This window comes from Corythoichthys intestinalis, chromosome 2, assembly GCF_030265065.1.
Source record: "Corythoichthys intestinalis isolate RoL2023-P3 chromosome 2, ASM3026506v1, whole genome shotgun sequence".
Lineage (NCBI taxonomy): Eukaryota > Metazoa > Chordata > Actinopteri > Syngnathiformes > Syngnathidae > Corythoichthys > Corythoichthys intestinalis.
Genome location: NC_080396.1, coordinates 23,052,450 through 23,070,635, shown reverse-complemented (window position 1 = coordinate 23,070,635; position 18,186 = coordinate 23,052,450). Strand labels below are relative to the sequence as shown.

At 37.6% G+C, this 18,186-nt stretch overlaps 1 protein-coding gene across 1 annotated transcript; it reads left to right on the top strand.

The window, feature by feature from the left end:
- The first annotated feature begins 2,195 nt into the window (after positions 1 to 2,195).
- Positions 2,196 to 17,718, top strand: LOC130911848 (T-box transcription factor TBX19-like). Its single transcript, XM_057829449.1, has 8 exons — positions 2,196 to 2,591; positions 8,499 to 8,775; positions 9,400 to 9,534; positions 12,485 to 12,546; positions 12,647 to 12,705; positions 14,328 to 14,471; positions 17,204 to 17,291; positions 17,371 to 17,718. Exons 1-8 carry the CDS (start codon positions 2,383 to 2,385, stop codon positions 17,534 to 17,536), a joined length of 1,140 nt encoding a protein of 379 aa, XP_057685432.1. The 5' UTR covers positions 2,196 to 2,382; the 3' UTR covers positions 17,537 to 17,718.
- Positions 17,719 to 18,186: the final 468 nt, after the last annotated feature.

Here is an 18,186-nt window from a genome sequence, read left to right as displayed (position 1 = left end):
AAGAGTGGAGAGGGAGGAGCTATCTGGGTCCGTTCATTTGCATCCAGAGCTCTTTCACATCTCCACTCAAACACTTGTTTAGTGCTCATCTTTTTTCATCCGTTTCCCTTGGGATTCGTTCAGCACTCAGGTGAGTCTTACTTTTTGTTGTTGTATACTTGTCTTTAGTTTTGTCTGAACAACAAATACTTTTTATATATCCATTACCTGACTGCAGGGTTTCCCCTAGGATATTTTGAAGCTGTGGTGGTGGTGGGCTGGATCTGAGTCGGACATTCTCACCATGTTGTGCCGCAGCGAAATTGTTTCATATTATGACAAATAATAATTTTTTTTCATAACATTTAATTTTTCCAAGAAGAACAATAACAAAGATCTTTTTGCAAAATTTGCATCCTGCCTGGGAACACTTGATTTTTGTGTTAGTTTAGTCATCTTATAAGCAATGAACCTTTTTCAACACTGTAATGTAAGTTAAAACAATACAAATATGATTATTAAAAATATTTGCACAATTCTTAATACTCACCTTGATTTGGTACAGCCAAGGCTTGAACTTTGCCATTTCTGTCCATGTTTGGTCCCAGGCAGATTCCATGTGTTAGTTTTTATGTCTTAGATGAAACTTCTCCTTCCCTGGATTGTGAGCCTACCTGATTTGCATCTCCAGCTATGATCTTGACTCAATCATAAAACGTTATCTTAACATTAAAGTACAATGCTTGTCATAACCGTTTTACTTCTACTCCTTTGAACGTGATGGCTAAATACCTTCGGAAATAAAGGGCACCTCAGAATGTGACGGGCAACGTCACTTTTTGAAATATTTAATTAGCCTCAGAGGCTAATTAAATATTTTGGAATGTGACGATCTACATCACCACAACAATAATAGTCCTTTTGTTACCAGACCCTCGTTAGGAACTTTTCTCTTACCAAAATACACATCTGAAATTACAACCAGTGACAAATAATTTATTTACTTATTATTATTATTATTATTATTATTATTTTTGACTAATTTGGAGTGTAATACATGTTTTGGGATAGTTATTTTGAGGTTTAGGGGGTATTTATGGGTATCCACAGGGTTAATTCCTATTTTTGCGGAAATTATGGTTGAGTCGTCAATGTAGGAACAGAACAGGGATTACCTGTAGTGCATAAATAATGAACTATATTCATTCATTTAGACGTTATGTTAAATTATACAAATTATACATTAATATGTATCTTTAAATTAAAAAAATTAAAAAGTCTAATTTACGAGACGTAAATTTTATTTTGGCGTGGCAATGCGCCACAATCTATTATGTGTAGGGGGAACCCTGGACTCATCCCCGATGTCCACCAGACCTAGTGTGGTCATCATTCACATATCCCCTCCATTGTATGTGTTCATCTTAATTATTGCACCGGGAAAAAGGCTGATTTTAACACATTTTTGTGGCTTCATAATCCAAAAGTGATTACACTTTTTCCTCTAGCACCTCAGTTTTTTTAACATATGAAAAATACTCTACTTGAAATATATGATTGTTTAAAAAAAAAAAAAAAAGTTCAAATATTGACATATAATGAAATATGTAAGAAAATGGCATAACTGCAATGTTTAGCACTATGAAGGCTATAGCTATTATAGTAGTGTGTAAGTAGTCACAACATAGTCAAGTCAAATTTATTTATAGCCATTAATCATCCACCAAAAACCTATTACGAAGCGGTCAATCAGATAATTATTGAAAACAAAAATTCTGTCATGAAATGCAATTCATGCAATCTGTGAACATAGTAAATAGGTAAACGGGGGTTCAATAAACTTGGCACACACGAGGCAAAAAACTGAATTCATCTTTGGAATCAACATGCCACTTTAGAGTGTGTGAAAATGCAACTCAACAGATTTTGTTTCTCTTTGTTCACCACTGTTATCAAATGACTTAAATGTTCGCTGTTCAGTTCATAAGATAATGAGTTGCTTGAAATGCACATATTCTATAGATATATACATGCCACTGGTCGAAAGTTCAGATGCACTTTCTCACGCTGTAGAAACAAACCTGTCACCTGTAGTGTGTATATATGTAAAGCAATAAAACTCATTTTGAAGTTCAGTTTGAGTGATAATTGGTGGCCATAAATTCCAAATAATAAGCCTGCATCAGCTCAGCTCCAGTGAGGCATAAAGTCTAAGTAGCCCATCAGTGCGTTAAATGAGATATGTCTGATGGGCTGTTGCATCATAAATTTTTTCATACACTACAAACATTAACATGAAGCTCACATTGATGGCTCTGCGAAATGTTGGAAGAATCCTAAAATGAACAGGCAGGCATTCCAAGGACGGCTGATTTTGTCAACTCATTGGATTGTGTCGTGCAGATGAAGGTGGAGGAGCAGCATGTTGATGGTGAGAGCTCGTCGGAGCACTGCATATCGCGGTTGCTGACTGCGGTGGAGCGCGAGCTGCAGGTAGGGCGGGAAAAGGGTGACCCCACAGAAAGGGGGCTGCGGGTCACCCTGGAGGACGCAGAGTTGTGGAGGAAGTTCCAGCATATCACCAATGAAATGATAGTCACCAAGAGTGGACGGTCAGTACATACCTGTCAACCCGAGGCCATTGGCAATCTTTCAAATGCCCTTACAAATTGCTCACTAATCTTACAACTTTGTATATTCTGTGCAATATGAAACAAAAACACAACTTTTTAAAAAAATATATGAATTTATTGGTAATATTGTAACATCTGGTGCAATCAAAGAACAATATCTTCAGCGACATTATGATTACTAAAATTTAACAGTGACTTTTGTTATAATTGTATGTAGCACTTTTGGCAATTTCTGCCATGTCTTTTTGATGGCTGCACTTCATGGCACTTCAGCTCGCAATTCAGTTTGACTTGGAAGTACTTCGTTAGTGTCCAATTATAAATTAAAAAGGTCAACTGACAAAATTAACTTACCAATGCAATCTTTGAGTCAGGGAACATTTCTTTGATAATTTTGAGAAGTGATCAGCAATAGTTGGCGGACAAATTGTGTTCGGCAACAAATTGGCAGGATAAAATCTCCGCTTTCGTCACTTTTCATTCTGCAGACTTCATCTTTATGACCAATGCTGTTAATCTTACTTTTAAAAAGTAACTAATTACAGTTACAAATTACTTCTCCCAAAAAGTGAATTAGTAACTCAATTACCTGAATGCTGAATGTAAGAGTAATTAGTTACTTGGCAAAGTAACTGGTGTTACCTCTCTTTTATTTTTCCATTAAAAAAAAAAACAGTAACCTTTGCTATGTTTGGAAGTCATTTAATGTTGTGAAATAACTGTTAAAGTTGTTAAAATTGCTCCCGTTTTTTCTGTCTACTTTCGACATGTGAAAGTTTTAAAACTGTTTCATCATTTAAAGATAGATTCAAGTCAAGATTTTGCCGATTAAGGAGTATTTTAGATAAAAAGTTACTTATGGTAGGTTCGCTAAAGAGTAAACAACAGCCTTTCTGAGAATTCTACTGCTTTAAAATGGCGGCTGTTTACTAACGCTGCCGAATCTGTCGTTTCGCATGTTGTTCTATATGCATGTGATATCTAGGCGTGGATTGTAGGCTATCTGCTACAGTCAGGAAATATTGAGGCCACCTAGCCTAGCATCGCGTTTACTACAGCATCACAACAAACACTCTTCTCTCTCCGTGTCTCTGACTTTTCTTGCGTCATTCAACCAACGTAGTGACGCATAGTAACGCACATTGTCTCATTGCCGAAACGGTAACAAAATCCGAACGGAGAAAAAAAACCGTAATGCACAAAAAACGTACAGATTTTGAACGTACGGCGTACACATTTAAAAATCAATGCTCACTTGTACAAATTACGCCAAAACCGTACACCTTGACAGGTACAGTGGGTAGAACAAGTATTTGATACACTGTCAATGGGTTTGCCCATTGGCAGTGTATCAAATACTTGTTCTCCCCACTGTATGTCAGTAGCATTGTAGAATAAGCTTTATAGTGAGTAAGGGATTCCCAGCAAGTACTATCAACTGGTAGTGATAAATTATTAGGTGTCCCATGAGAATTTCACTTTAAATGATTCCAAATTGACAGTTTACTAACTTCAAATAATGTATCATTGTTCATCTGTCTCTGCCATGTGTTTTGACAGAATGATGAAATACTCTTCCAAGAGTACAATTAACGTGTTTTCATTCACCAACAGTGAAAAATATGTCCCGGGCATGGTTTGTATATCAGACTTGTAATTGTGTGTTGAGCAAATTCTGCTTAATAGTTCGACATGTCCCATCATTCACGTTCGCACACTAAGGGTCACCATTGCTGAAAAGAATTTTCTTGTATTATTTTGTTGTAATTTTATTTTATTAGTGCTAATTATGTGACTGAAAGACTGAAATTGGCATGTCTGAAATTGTTTTGATAAATGATAAATGATTGAATTCACTCAAAAATGACGGTGCTCTATGCGATGGCCTTTTAAATTTTTTAATTTTTCACATCTGGGACTTGGAGGAAACTGCCATAATATTAATATCACAATTGGGGGTTAATTCCTTTAGGGCTTTTGAGTTTTATAGTGATAGACAAAGCAAAGAGGTACATGTGCCTCGATGCACAGTTAAATCAGATTTGATGAAACTGACTTCTAAGTTAGTAGTGGTAATAAAAGAAAAGCCATGTGTGTGCAATAGAAATATATACAAAGCTGGCACATGCATAGTCATTTTCAAAAGCAGTTGCTCAAGCAAAAAAAAATATGGCGTCTATTGCTAAATTAGCCACAAAACTTTAAAAAGGTTATCTTTAACTCCAATACTCGTTTTTGTTGACTGATTGTAACTTAATTTTTTAAAACTGATTCATAAAACAATATATAATACCTGGCACAAATATACACATATTCTAAATGAATACTCTATAAACACCGCTTTCACTTGATGAAATTTTATAAAACATCCAATATATCCGATAAAATACAAATTTATACTTGCCAAGGTAGCACCCTCCTTAGTTCCATCTGAAGGAACATTTTCATGAGCACAGTCCAATATTTATTTCTCGCTCAAACTGCAAGCAGGAGAACAGTACAACATTTTTCTAGTTAGAGTATTAGTCATTTTTTTATTCCCTTCGCACAGTGCGTTATGTTGTTTTAGGACTTCTACAACTGTTAGTTTATAATGTTAATTACTCGGCAAAATTATTTCCTATCTTCTTGAAAATATCTCCTAATGACTACAAATGCTGTAATTTGTTTATTGTATTTAAGTTTCAATGTTTATTGTCCAAAGTTTTTGACCAAACCTTTTTCTTCAAGCTTTAAGAGCATTAATTGAAAAAAAAAATTTATGAACTTGTCTGAATAAATTTGATTAATAGATTGACTGATTGAATTTCAAAACAGTCTACCAACTGTCTTTTTGAGGATATCGTTTTAGTCCGACATCTTAAATGCCTTTTTAGAATAATTGTTACTAGTGCTGAGGGTTATGAAAACTATCTACCACTATATTGGCCATTTAAAGGGGAAGTTCAGAATTTTTGACATTAGATTTAATCTTCGAGTAGACGTGCAGATTACTGCTTTCAAGGTATTCCATGGTATGAAAACGTCACGGTTTAGAAAACTGCAAAATTTTTCCGTCATTCCGTCCCAATGGTATTAGCTATTTTCAAAAATGCAGGGAGAAATCCTTCCCTTGCAGCTGCTCAACCCTCCCCCACCGGTTGTTGCTCGGGTCACTGAGTCAGCTGTGCTACACAATGGCTGGAGGAAGTGAAACTCCTGAACTTTTCCCCCCCATTGAAGAAAATGAAATCACTGGTATGGGGATACTTCGGCTACAGAAAATTTACAGATGGCCGCGGCTTAGAGGAGGAGGGCCAACCGACATGTTAAAGATGTTTGCGGAGGGTGGCTGGTGTGGGGGCAATACATTCAATATGATTTCGCATTTCTACAAAATTAAAGGTTAGTAAACGCTAGGCATGAGCTGGTATGAGATTCTTACAGTATGATAACCTTAAGGAAAAATATCACGGTTTCACGGTATTGCAATTACAGCTCTTAAATGTTTTATTAAGATTTCTGGGTTACAAAAAACTTTTCCGTTGAACAATATTTTAATTAGGGCTGTCAAAATTATCGCGTTAACGGGTGTTAATTAATTTTTTAAATTAATCACGTTAAAATATTTGACGCAATTAACGCAGATGTCCCGCTCAGACAGATTTAAATGACAGTACAGTGAAACGCTCACTTGTGTTTTATGGAGTTTTGCTGGCCACTGCTGGCGCTTGGTTGTGACTGATTTTCTAGGCTTCAGCACCCATTACATTGTGTAAGTAATTATTGACATCAACAATGGCGGGCTACTAGTTTATTTTTTGATTGAAAATTTTACAAATTTTACTAAAACGAAAACATTAAGAGGAGTTTTAATATAAAATTTCTATAACTTGTACTAACATTTTTCTGTTAAGAACTACAAGTCCCTCTATCCATGGATCGCTTTAACAGAATGTTAATAATGTTAATGCCGTCTTGTTGATTTATTGTTATAATAAACAAATACAGTCCTTATGTACCGTATATTGAATGTATATATCCATCTTGTGTCTTATCTTTCCATCCCAACAATAATTTACAGAAAAATATGGCATATTTTATAGATGGTTTGAATTGCGATTAATTGCGATTAATCACGATTAATTAATTTTTAAGCTGTAATTACCTCGATTAAAAATTGTTATCGTTCGACAGCCCTAATTTTAATATATTATATATGTTATATTATAACTGTACAACATTTTAGCAAATTGGAATATATATAATATAATGTTAAATAAAGTATAATGTTAAATTTTTTTTTTTTAATTACAAAAATTAAATGAAATATTCTAAATAAAATTAAATTGGCATGCTAATTAGCCACGTTATCTGCCTCGTTAACAAGCTTACGTTGCAGTATGTTTTACCAATGCTAGACACTCTATACACGCTGGAGTTAACTCTCGTAGCTATTGGGAAACGTTCATGACAGAGTTTATGAGAAATCATATTGGAGATATTGCCTTCTCTGGTAGACACCCCCCCCCCCCCCCCCCCCGGAAACATGTTTTACCTGTCGGTTGGCCCACCTAAACCACAGCTGTCTGTAACTTTCCAGTACCCGAAGTATTCCCATACCAGCGACTTTGTTTTCTTCGATGGGGGAAAAAGTTCAGGTGTTTCATGTCCTCCAGAACATCGTGCAGCACAGCTGACTCACTGACACTAAGCAACAAATTGAGGGTGAGGGGTGAGCCCTGCATTTTTGGGACATAAACAATAGCTAATAGTTTTGAAAACTTGACGTTTTCATACCACGGTATACCTTGAAAGCGGTAACCGTCACGTGCCTAGTAAACACTATCATGAACATTTCCCACCAGCTATGATAGTTAACTCCAGTGTGTTTAGTGTGTCTAGCGATAGTAAAACATGTTTCTCTCTGGCAACTGTCTGTGTTGAGAAAGTGTGTGTATAATGTACACATGATACGAGTCATGTGTACATACACATGTGCTTGTAATGGAAAATACTTCAATTAATTTTTTTCTGATGGTAATAATGTTGAGCTGTGAGTTTGGCTCACCTAAAGGACTGGATTTATTTTAATTTTATTTAGAAGAGTGGTCTCCAAACTATTCCACATAGGGCCGCAGTGGGTGCAGGATTTCACCTCAACAAAACAAGACCACACCTTTCCACCAATCTGGTGTTTTATAAGTGTAATCAGTTGATTGCAGTCAGGTGCTGCTTGTTTTAGTACAAACCACATTGGTTAAAAGGTCTGTGCTTGATCGGTATGAACAAAAACCAGGACCCACAGCAGCCCTTGAGGACCGGTTTGAAGACCCCTGATTTAGAATATTTGTTATTTGGAAAAAAAAAACAAAAAACATTACAGTTATGTTCCAATTTGCTAATGTGTTTTTTTTTTTTAAATCTAGATATCTCTAACACATTTTAGAGCTGTAATTGCAATACTGTGATACCGTGAAACCGTGATATTTTTGCTTAAATTTATCATACCATCAGAATCTCACACCGGCACATGTCTATCTTTGAGTTAGCGGGGGTTTAATTAGTCGATGGAGTTGATTTCTGGGGGGGAAAAAAGGCAAATATGATGATACATAAGTACATCCAAGCACTGATTGTGTCATTAGAGAGTTAGGAGAGGGTAAGTTTTAAATGCTAATTAATAATTATAAAAATTGTCTCCAGCAGAAATGGCAATTTGGTCACCCACAACAAAAGAACAGGTGCCTTAGTACCACCAACGATCATTGTCGACAGTCTAAATTGAAATTACTCTTCAGGATAATGATTATGAACACAAGTACATTCCAGATAATTGCACATACCTTACGCGTCATGAATTTAATATAACTGCTCAATTTACTGTTTGTCATGTGCTTGTCCTAGACGCATGTTTCCTGTCCTCAAGGTCAGCGTGTCCGGTCTGGACCCGAGTTCCATGTACTCCTTCCTTCTCGACTTCATCCCGGCCGATGGCTGCCGCTGGAAGTTTGTCAACCATGAGTGGTTGGCGGCAGGACAGGCAGAAGGATGCAGAGAGGAACGAGGCCACGGTGGCATTTACATCCACCCGGACTCGCCCAACTTTGGAGCTCATTGGATGAAAGCAGCAGTGACCTTCAACAAGGTCAAACTGACCAACAAAGTCAACAGAGAAGGACAGGTAACAAAAAAAACTAAGCGAATATTCAAAGTTGCTCTTAATATGTAATTTCTTTATCCTTCTATTCTTGATGATAATTATTATACTCAGTAATTTGGGGCTTTTGTTGTGCTGGAGACGCTAAGAGGGCAACCACCTGTAATAATCCACTTCACTGGCTCTTCTCACACACTTCACCTCAGTCCCCCTTTGTAGCCACGGGAACGCTGTAAACGCATTTTAATTGGTCGACTGCTGCTTAATGCACTTCCTGTGTAGAGGTTCTCAGTCAGCACTCAGAGGCCACACAAACAAACACACACAAAGGGCAGTAATGCAGTGTTGGAGCAGGGATTTAATTAAATAATTGCCCATCTTATTTATGCATTATGGTAATTATGGTTTTTACCAGGGAAATAATTTTCCCTTCGTGTTTGGGATGAGAGCGAAGGTAAACAATATTCAAAGAACCCCCACACACTCCAGCTAAACATGATGCCAACCTCTCAAGTAGAAAATTGTTTATCTTTTGTATTATCCCGGAGGGCTAAGATCGGTTAATTGGGCCAGATTCTGAACAAGAACAATTCATGGCTTTGGTATGCACATGGGATACACACCAGTGTTTTTGTGCTTGTCTTCCAGATCATGTTAAACTCGCTTCATAAGTACGAGCCTCATTTGTACATTGTGCGTGTGGGGTCCCAACATCATGTTGTTTCTGACATTTCCTTCAAAGAGACCCAGTTTATCGCAGTCACTGCCTACCAGAATGAAGAGGTACAATGCGTTGTTAAAATGATATATTGCCATAACCTCAAAACTTGTGTTGCACCGATACCTGTAGCTGTACCGATATGGCACTGAAATCGGTGAGTACTAAGAAGTAACGTGCCGATGCTTTGCAATGTATACTTTTCAAGATCATTTTCAACTGCTGGTTGCCCTACCCAAGATGGCTGTCCGCTAGCACATTGCTGTAAAAAAGGAGCATTTGTCACCCTTCCCAAAATGATGATAGACATCGCATCGTGTGACGTCCCTTCACCATTCTGCTGGGAATTTCAATCTGTTTATCATTCACTAGCAGACATCAAATCCATTTGAAATGGGAGGGAGGCAGTGAATAAAACAAATGGATTGGACGTCTAACAGTGTTAATGACAACCAATGAGCTAAAAAATAACATTTGTTCTTCCTTTGGCCAAGAGGCACCTTCCCACCGATGAGTTTCTCTAGTAGATGTACAATTCATTTGAAGCATCTTCAAATGGATTGGACATCTAACGCCATTAATGGCAGACAATGACTTAAGTAATGTATGACCAAGCCATGATAGTAGGCATGTGCCGGTATGAGATTTTGACGGTACGATAACCGTGAGCAAAAATACCACGGTTTTACGGTATCACGGTATTGCAATTATAGCTCCAAAATTTGTTATTTTTAGAGGTATGGGTTAAAAAAAAAAATCAAATAAAATTCTGGGATTTTTTTTTTTTTTTTTCTGAAAATATTTGCAAATTGGAACATGAATAATATGTTCAAATAAATAAATAAACAAAAAAATATTTTAAATAAAATTTAAATAAATAGAACTTACAGACTACCCACAGCCACAGCTCAGGTTGCTCAAGATTGGATCAAGAACTAAATTAATTGCTATAAAAAAGTAAAAACACTTCTAAATAAAATTGAAAATTATTGACTGTACTTTTTTTTTTTTTTTTTGAGGGGGCAAAAGCTTAAGTGAAGTTTCGCCATTTGCAGCCACTGTGTCAACTCTAGTCTACATGTCATGCCTACTATGTGTTAAAAAGACGCAGAATTCATAAGTTAATAAGTTAAAAATGGATAAATTAGTTAAAATTTAAATGTTGTAATGTAAAGGTTTCATCTAAAAACACTTGGGAGTGAGACCTCTCCTTGTCCAGCGAGCATACATTTGTGCTTAGGGCAAGATCATCTGTCGCAATTAGCGAGCTTTGATGTTATCCCTTTTCCTTCATTCAAGCTTGTTTCTCAGTGGCCGTGAGATTTATAACCTCGACGAAGTTGCTCTCCCAGCTAAGACTAGGCTAACATTCGTCTTTATAAGTTTTTAGTTAATTTGTATTTTGAATTTAAAAGGAAAATGTGTGTTTTGTTTTTGGCGAACTTTTTCATGGATGACTTCCTGTTGAGGTGGTTGCAGCTCAACGTTGCATTCGTAGGAAGAATTGACGGAGAATAAGTTGTCTTTTAGCCAAAACTCGGCGTGTTTAATTTCCACTGACATGCGGATACATCCTCTCTCATTGCTGTCTTCACAGGCAATCCCACAAATCAAAGTAATAAAGTCAAACACAAAGAAGTAATAAAAGTAGCACTTTAGACAATTAAGTCCCATCCTGCCATCTTGTGGCGAAAAGATAAGATGTCAACAATAGGAACATTATTTCAACATCAACTGAGGACACGTATTTATGAATACAAAACATTTCCTCCACCATTTCTCTCAACACTTCCTCACATTCTGTTGTGTTTGTGCTAATGAAGCTACTCACAAGTGTAAAATACTTTTGTACAACGTTTTAAAACTGTATATTTCAGTTATCATGATTTGAGACCTCCATAAATTCAAGAAAAGTACGCCTTTTGTTTGGAGTATTTCTTTTTTGGTGTTTAGCAGAATAGCGTCACTGACACACACACATCAACAACCGGAGAGGGAGGGGTGAGCGCTGCCGCTTCAAGATACTTCTGGCTGCATTTTTGAGACTTGGAAAATAGCAAATACCGTACTACGGTATGACGGAAAATTTTATTGGTTTTGAAACCGTGACGTTTTCATACCACGGTAAACCTTGAAACCAGTAACCGGCACATGCCTACATGATAGCAATAACTTTACAGTCAAGTGAGTATGCAGTGATTTAGTATTAAAAGGATAATATATGTGCATATACACGGCGGAAAACACAGACAAGACTGAAAAAGCAGTTTCTGGTCTTACACCCCTCTTTAAATAAACTGCTGTATTTTAAGCCAAAAGAACTGTTGTGTTTGATAGAACAATATGTCTATATGCTGCCATAGCAGATTCTTGGCGCACTAAGCCACCGAACTATTTTTAATTTGTCCGTTTTACCCTGAAAACCCCCGTTTACAGACGCCGCGCAACCGCTTTTGTTTCGACCTAGCCATAAAAGGAAGGTAAGTAATTATATTTATTATTCAAAATGTAATTTTTAGCTCAGAACCATTAATTGATGTTTAATATTTAGTTTAACAAAAAAAAACGACTTTAAAAAATTATTCACTCGCATATTTTAAACCTTTAAACAAATTACGTCACAATGAAAAATTAAGCTGCACACAGACTACTTTTCATTGTATCAAAGTGTCATTTTATCAGTGTTGTCACATGAAAAGATATACCGTACTTAAATATCTGCAGAAATGCGAGGGGTGTGTACTCACTTTTGTGATCCACTGTAGACATATTCTTCTATCAAACACAACAGTTCTTTTGGCTTAAAATACAGCAGTTTATTTTAAAGAGGGGTGCAAGAGCAGAAACTGCTTTTTCAGTCTTTGTCTGTGTTTTCCGCCATATAGAAATTTTAAAAATTTGTGGAATTGCTAGTTGTTAGAATTGGTGTCAGGAGCCAAAAAATGGGTATCGGTGCAACACCACTCAAAGCTATAATAACTCCATTCCCGAGAAACGTATATATTTTCAATGCAGATCACAGCTCTGAAGATCAAACATAACCCTTTCGCCAAAGCCTTCCTGGACACCAAAGACAGGTGTGAGTCAATGCAAGGTTCTCTTGTGTTAACATTTTTTCTTATTTTTATTGATCATTATTGGAAGTATACTGTATATCGACTGAGTTGTTGTGCCCAGGAACCCATGTGGACAAAACTTGGCGGAGACGACTGAGGGTCATGTTGGTGTTCCACCATGTGAGTTTGTATTTTTATGAGCAATGTGAACTTTGTTTTTAAACAATATAGGTACAAATAATTAATCACAATTGAAATGGCAAGGAATTGTGTATTTGATTGTATTTGTGCACCTACCCCTGGCTGTTATACAGTGATCCCTCATTTTTTCGCGGTGAATGGGGACCACAACCAGCCGCAATAAATGAAAAACCACGAATTAGCCCCCCCAAAAAATGTATTAAGATCTATCATTGGAAAGAGATACACATAAGACAGGTTTTTTCACGTATAATTGGGGAAAAAAAACTTTGATGTATTTATATATTTTAATAAATGTTTTTTAAGAACTTCAAATGTAACAATTATGATAAGTTTTAAACATATTACTGTCCCACCGAATTATTTTTAAACATAAAAAGTAAAAATGCTTGTCTTTATTAAATGCTTCATTGAGTGTGTCGACTCAAATCCACTCAAGCTACTCACTTAGGGCCCAAGTACACCAGCTGCATGATCGTTGCGATTCCGGTCCGGTTCAGTGTTGACCGCGTGCCACGCAGTACGTCAAACACAGGCAAATCATACCGGCTGCGGTCCGCCAACTCCGTCCCCTCGTGAGCTCTCGCGTTCGTCCATGTTCGCTGGTGTTTAAACCGTGAATAAGCAACTGGGCTGTTATGTCCAGGCCCAGCTCTGCCCATTTTGTCAGATGCATGTCCGGCAAAAAGAAGAAAATAGCCTTTACCATCCGGCGGGCATGCGGCACGCCGGAGATTGATCGCAGTCAATCCGGAGCACTGACGCGGCCGGTATATGTTGAACAATAGGATATAATGGGAACGGATTGGCTCCGGCGCTATTTTTTACCGGAGTCGGACCGGAACCGCAACTATCATGCATCTGGTGTACTTGGGCCCTTACACACAATGAGTTGCTACAGCAACTACTTAACAAGTTAAATGATGTTGACGCTTGCTGCGCTTTGAAGTCTCAGTTTATAAGCGTCTCTAGCAAGATCGAACCTTACCTGTCTGTCAATCATCGTTAACTTTAATAAGCAACTCCAGTGCACTGCCTGACCAAGAAAAGCGGCAGGAGCGAGAGTGAGAGACAACGTGATCGGATTGGGACAGCTATATTCAATACTACATTGATTGATTGATTGATTGATTTTTTTAAATTGGAAAAAAATCCGCGATTGACTGAGGGCGCGAAGTTTGAAGCGCGAAGTAGCAAGGGATCACAGTATATTCATTATTGGTAATGTATTTGTTTTCCAAAACATATCAATGAGAAGGATATTTACTTAATCACAATCTTCACAAGTGTTCAGATAAAAACAAAGAAGTACATACGTTTGACGAATTACAGGCAGACAAATACTGTATTTACATTTTTCGAATTGCTAATTTATGAATGTAACCGATTTGGATTAATGTACCGATAGGGGATTATTTGTGTTTGATTAATATAATATTCTTTTACCTATTTTGAGGCTATTTGTCAACCAGTCCCTTGTAAGCGTTAAGTGTGTAGTGTGCTATGTTGCTCTTCCTGTGTACACAACACAAGAAGGAGAAGAAGAACGAGACATTTTTGTTTTACTAGACATTATTCTGACCACTGCCATTCAATATCAGGTTGGTCTCTGAGTTCGCCGTGTGGAGGTGGCACATTTCCTTATGGTGGTGGCCTTGCGCTTCCATCCCACAGTTACGGGCACCGTGGTTTTGCTGGGAGGCACTCTCCCTATCGCTACTTGCCTCACCACTCACATCCCTCAGGTAACAGTAACAATGCAATGGTGGCCACGTGCTCAAGGTCCGAATTTCTTGCGTCAACGTGTTCTGCTTAATCCCCAGAATGAAATTAATAAAAAGTGACATAAATAAATGTTGATATAAATAAATAAATCAATAATGATATAAATAAATTGAAATGAATAACTGTTAAAATAAATAAATATATATTGGAATAAATAAAATGTTGAAATAAATAAATGAAAATGGATACAAATGTTGAAATTATTAATAATAAATTGAAGTTAATGAATAAAAAGTAAAATAAATATAAATTGAAATATATAAGTAAAATTGAAATTAATAAAAAAAAAATGAAACAAATATAAATTGAAATAAATAAATATTGAAATAGAAGCATTTTAATGACACATTTAATCATTTATTTGTATATTTAATTTTTGCACTCCTGGAGCATATTCAGGTGCTTCAATTTAATTGTATTTATTTATTATTCCTTTAAGAACTGAAAGTGCAAAAAAAATGGCAAACTCGCAGTATATTGTATTCATGTAATTCCATTTAATCCAAGTTTAGGGCGTTTTTCTATGAATGAATATTGCTGTATATAAAAGGGATACAGGAAGCCATGTCTCTGCACCCTTGCCGCTTTTATGAAACAAACCAAAAGTTTACGTGTTCAAAAAAAAAAAAAAAAAAAAATGATTGCACATCCTGCGAAAGAGCTATTGCGCATGCTCACATTGCGATGGCCATATTCAAATGATATGTTGTGCAGGCCTAACAGGAAGTGACCTGAAAAAGATTCGAAGGAAAAGTGACTCAGGAATGCCTGAAAATGTGTGGGAAGTGACCTTTAAGAACCCTAAAATTAACAAGGAAGTGACTCAAAATTAAGTCATTTTCCGCCCTTGACAACAATAGACATCCAATCCTTTTACGCTACGTCTACACTAGGACATAATTTTCTCCCGGGTATTTTGCCGACTATATTTATACCTGTCCGCACTACACTTAAGGTGCGTTTAAGGCCCCCTCGCTTCTACAAGGTGCGCCTGCATTTGTGCAAACTACACATGCGTAGAAAGGAGCAGCCTCGTGTGTTACATCATCGCCCGCACGGTTTACCTCTAAACTCATTACTCGCCGGCGGGAAATTTCGAAATTACTACACCTTCTAGACCAGGGTTGGGAACTCCGTTTTGTGATCAGTTTTTTTTTCGTGAACGCAATTGAACGTATTACGCCGGAACGAGAGTGAAGGAAGGGCACGCTCGGCTTTTACGAGCAGTCGCCAAGTTGTGATTGAAATAAATCTTTAGAAAACAACAAAAACGAAAGCCTGATATCGTTACTTGGAATGTTACAATCGATGCTCAGTTGCGCACTCACCTCTTGGAAAATAACAAATAGAAACATATAGTGTGGCGCTGCGTATATATCCTAGAAGTGGAATCGGCAACCAGGAGGGCTTGCGCATAACAGTGGCGCTCCTGGAAGCGGCAACAGTTTTGACAGGCGGAAATAAAAATGAAAATGAAACCGATCTAGTGCCTCTGTGACTTGGGGTACCACGCAGTTCACTTTTCGGGGTTTAAGTTTCCTTTACGCATTTTTATATACTCCAGTTCGGTCGGCATTGAGTTGGGAGTGCCAGCCGCGCTGCTGGCTGATTGGAGACTTAACACGGGAGATGAGCTCTGTAATAAAATGCTCATTCCCGCGTAATCTGCGATGGGAGGACCACAAATGGGCACTTAATAGAAGCATATTATTGCGCAGTACGTTTGAATGTTCAAGAACACTGCACGTTCAAGTCCAGCGAGCCCGCCAGTACCACATTTAAAATTATGGGTTGGCAGAGAGGCAGATGCACTCATCAAAAGAGCCAGAAATTACTGGGAGACATAGGTTCCTGACACCGGTTCTACACTCTAGATCAGGGGTTTTCAACCCAGTCCTCAAGGCACACTGTGGGTCCTGGTTTTTGTTCCAGCCGATCCAGCAGAGACAGTTGAACCAATGAGGCTTCTGCTAAAACAAGCCACACCTGACTGCAATCAACTGATTGCACTTGTAAAACACCAGATTGGGGAAAAAGTGTTGTCATCTTGTTTGGTAAGAATGAAATCCTGCACCCACAGTGTGCCTTAGTGGAATAGGTTGGGGACCCCTGCTCTAGATGATAGATTGTAAACAGTGACTGTGGAAAAAAAAAAAAGAGGAGCAGGAATGGCACGTCTTGATGGTCTGCCTCCATTGTTTACACTGCAGTCATGCCGCACTAACGATGGCGATGGCATGCTCCATGACGTCACTTCCTTAGTTTTCGATAGTTGTACGGAGACAGCAGTCTATATTAAGCGGTGGGTAATATTACCCGCCAGCATTATCCGTGTAACAACTAATTCTGACGAGAGGAACATTAGCGTGGCCGACATGCCGTATAGTCTAACTAATTACACGTTTAAGGTCATTATCCGTACTAGTGTAGTTGTAGCCTAAGATCTAGGAGGACTCCCCGTGAATGCTCATCGTTCAGGGCCATTAACAATGCTAGTCGTCCAATCCATTTTGGCTGGGAGGGTCTAATAAATGTTCGGCCAGTTAAAACAGACTAAAAAATGCACCCAAATTAGTAGGAAGTGACATAAAATCTACAAGAAATGCCCCATTGGGGAGAGAGCAAAGCATCCCGATGCAATTTCTACAGAGACTGCTTCTTCTAGTTACCCGTGTTATTTTTTTTTCTCAAGGTGTTCATGTGTCATCAGAAGGATGGAACACTACCCCTTCTCATCGCCTGACCAACAATACCCCAACATCGGCTTCTCACAGCTCCAGGTCAGGCCCCGGCCGCTCATTCTAAAATATGACAATGTGGACAAAAAGCAGTCCACTCATTGGCCGCCTGTTTGTTCAGCCAGTATCCTTGTCTATGGACGATTGGCTGCAGTGAGATGAGCCCCTCTCCTTCCTCGTGTGCCATTCTCCAAGGTCCAATCAGCAACGAGAACCTCACGCAACCTGACAACACTGGTCGAGCAGGTGGCACTGGGTGGGCTCCTGGCCCCACCCAGTCTTTCTAAGACTGCAAATAATTGGTTGAACAAATTTATCTTTAACCAGTGGGTATTTGTTATTGAGGGTGTTATTATTATCATCCAATCCAGCTGATGAAACTCGAGATATAATCTTAAACTGTGCAAAGAAAAAAAATGTTTGAAGGTCTTAAGGCCTTCCTCACACATCAGGTGCGACATAAGGCAAACCAAAGGAAGATTTAGGTTTCTACGTTTTTCTAAACTTCGTTTCAAGCGGAGTTCCAGCGCAATTGCCAAATAGTAGGTTTCATAAACATAATAAGTAGGGCTGTCAAACGATTAAAATTTTTAATCGAGTTATTTACAGCTTAAAAATTAATTAATCGTAATTAATCGCAATTAATCGCAATTCAAACCATCTATAAAATATGCCATATTTTTCTGTAAATTATTGTTGGAAAGGAAAGATAAGACACAAGATGGATATATACATTCAACATACGGTACATAAGGACTATTTGTTTATTATTACAATAAATCAACAAGATGGCATTAACATTATTAACATTCTGTTAAAGTGATCCATGGATAGAAAGACTTGTAGTTCTTAAAAGAAAAATGTTAGTACAAGTTATAGAAATTTTATATTAAAACCCCTCTTAATGTTTTCGTTTTAATAAAATTTGTAAAATTTT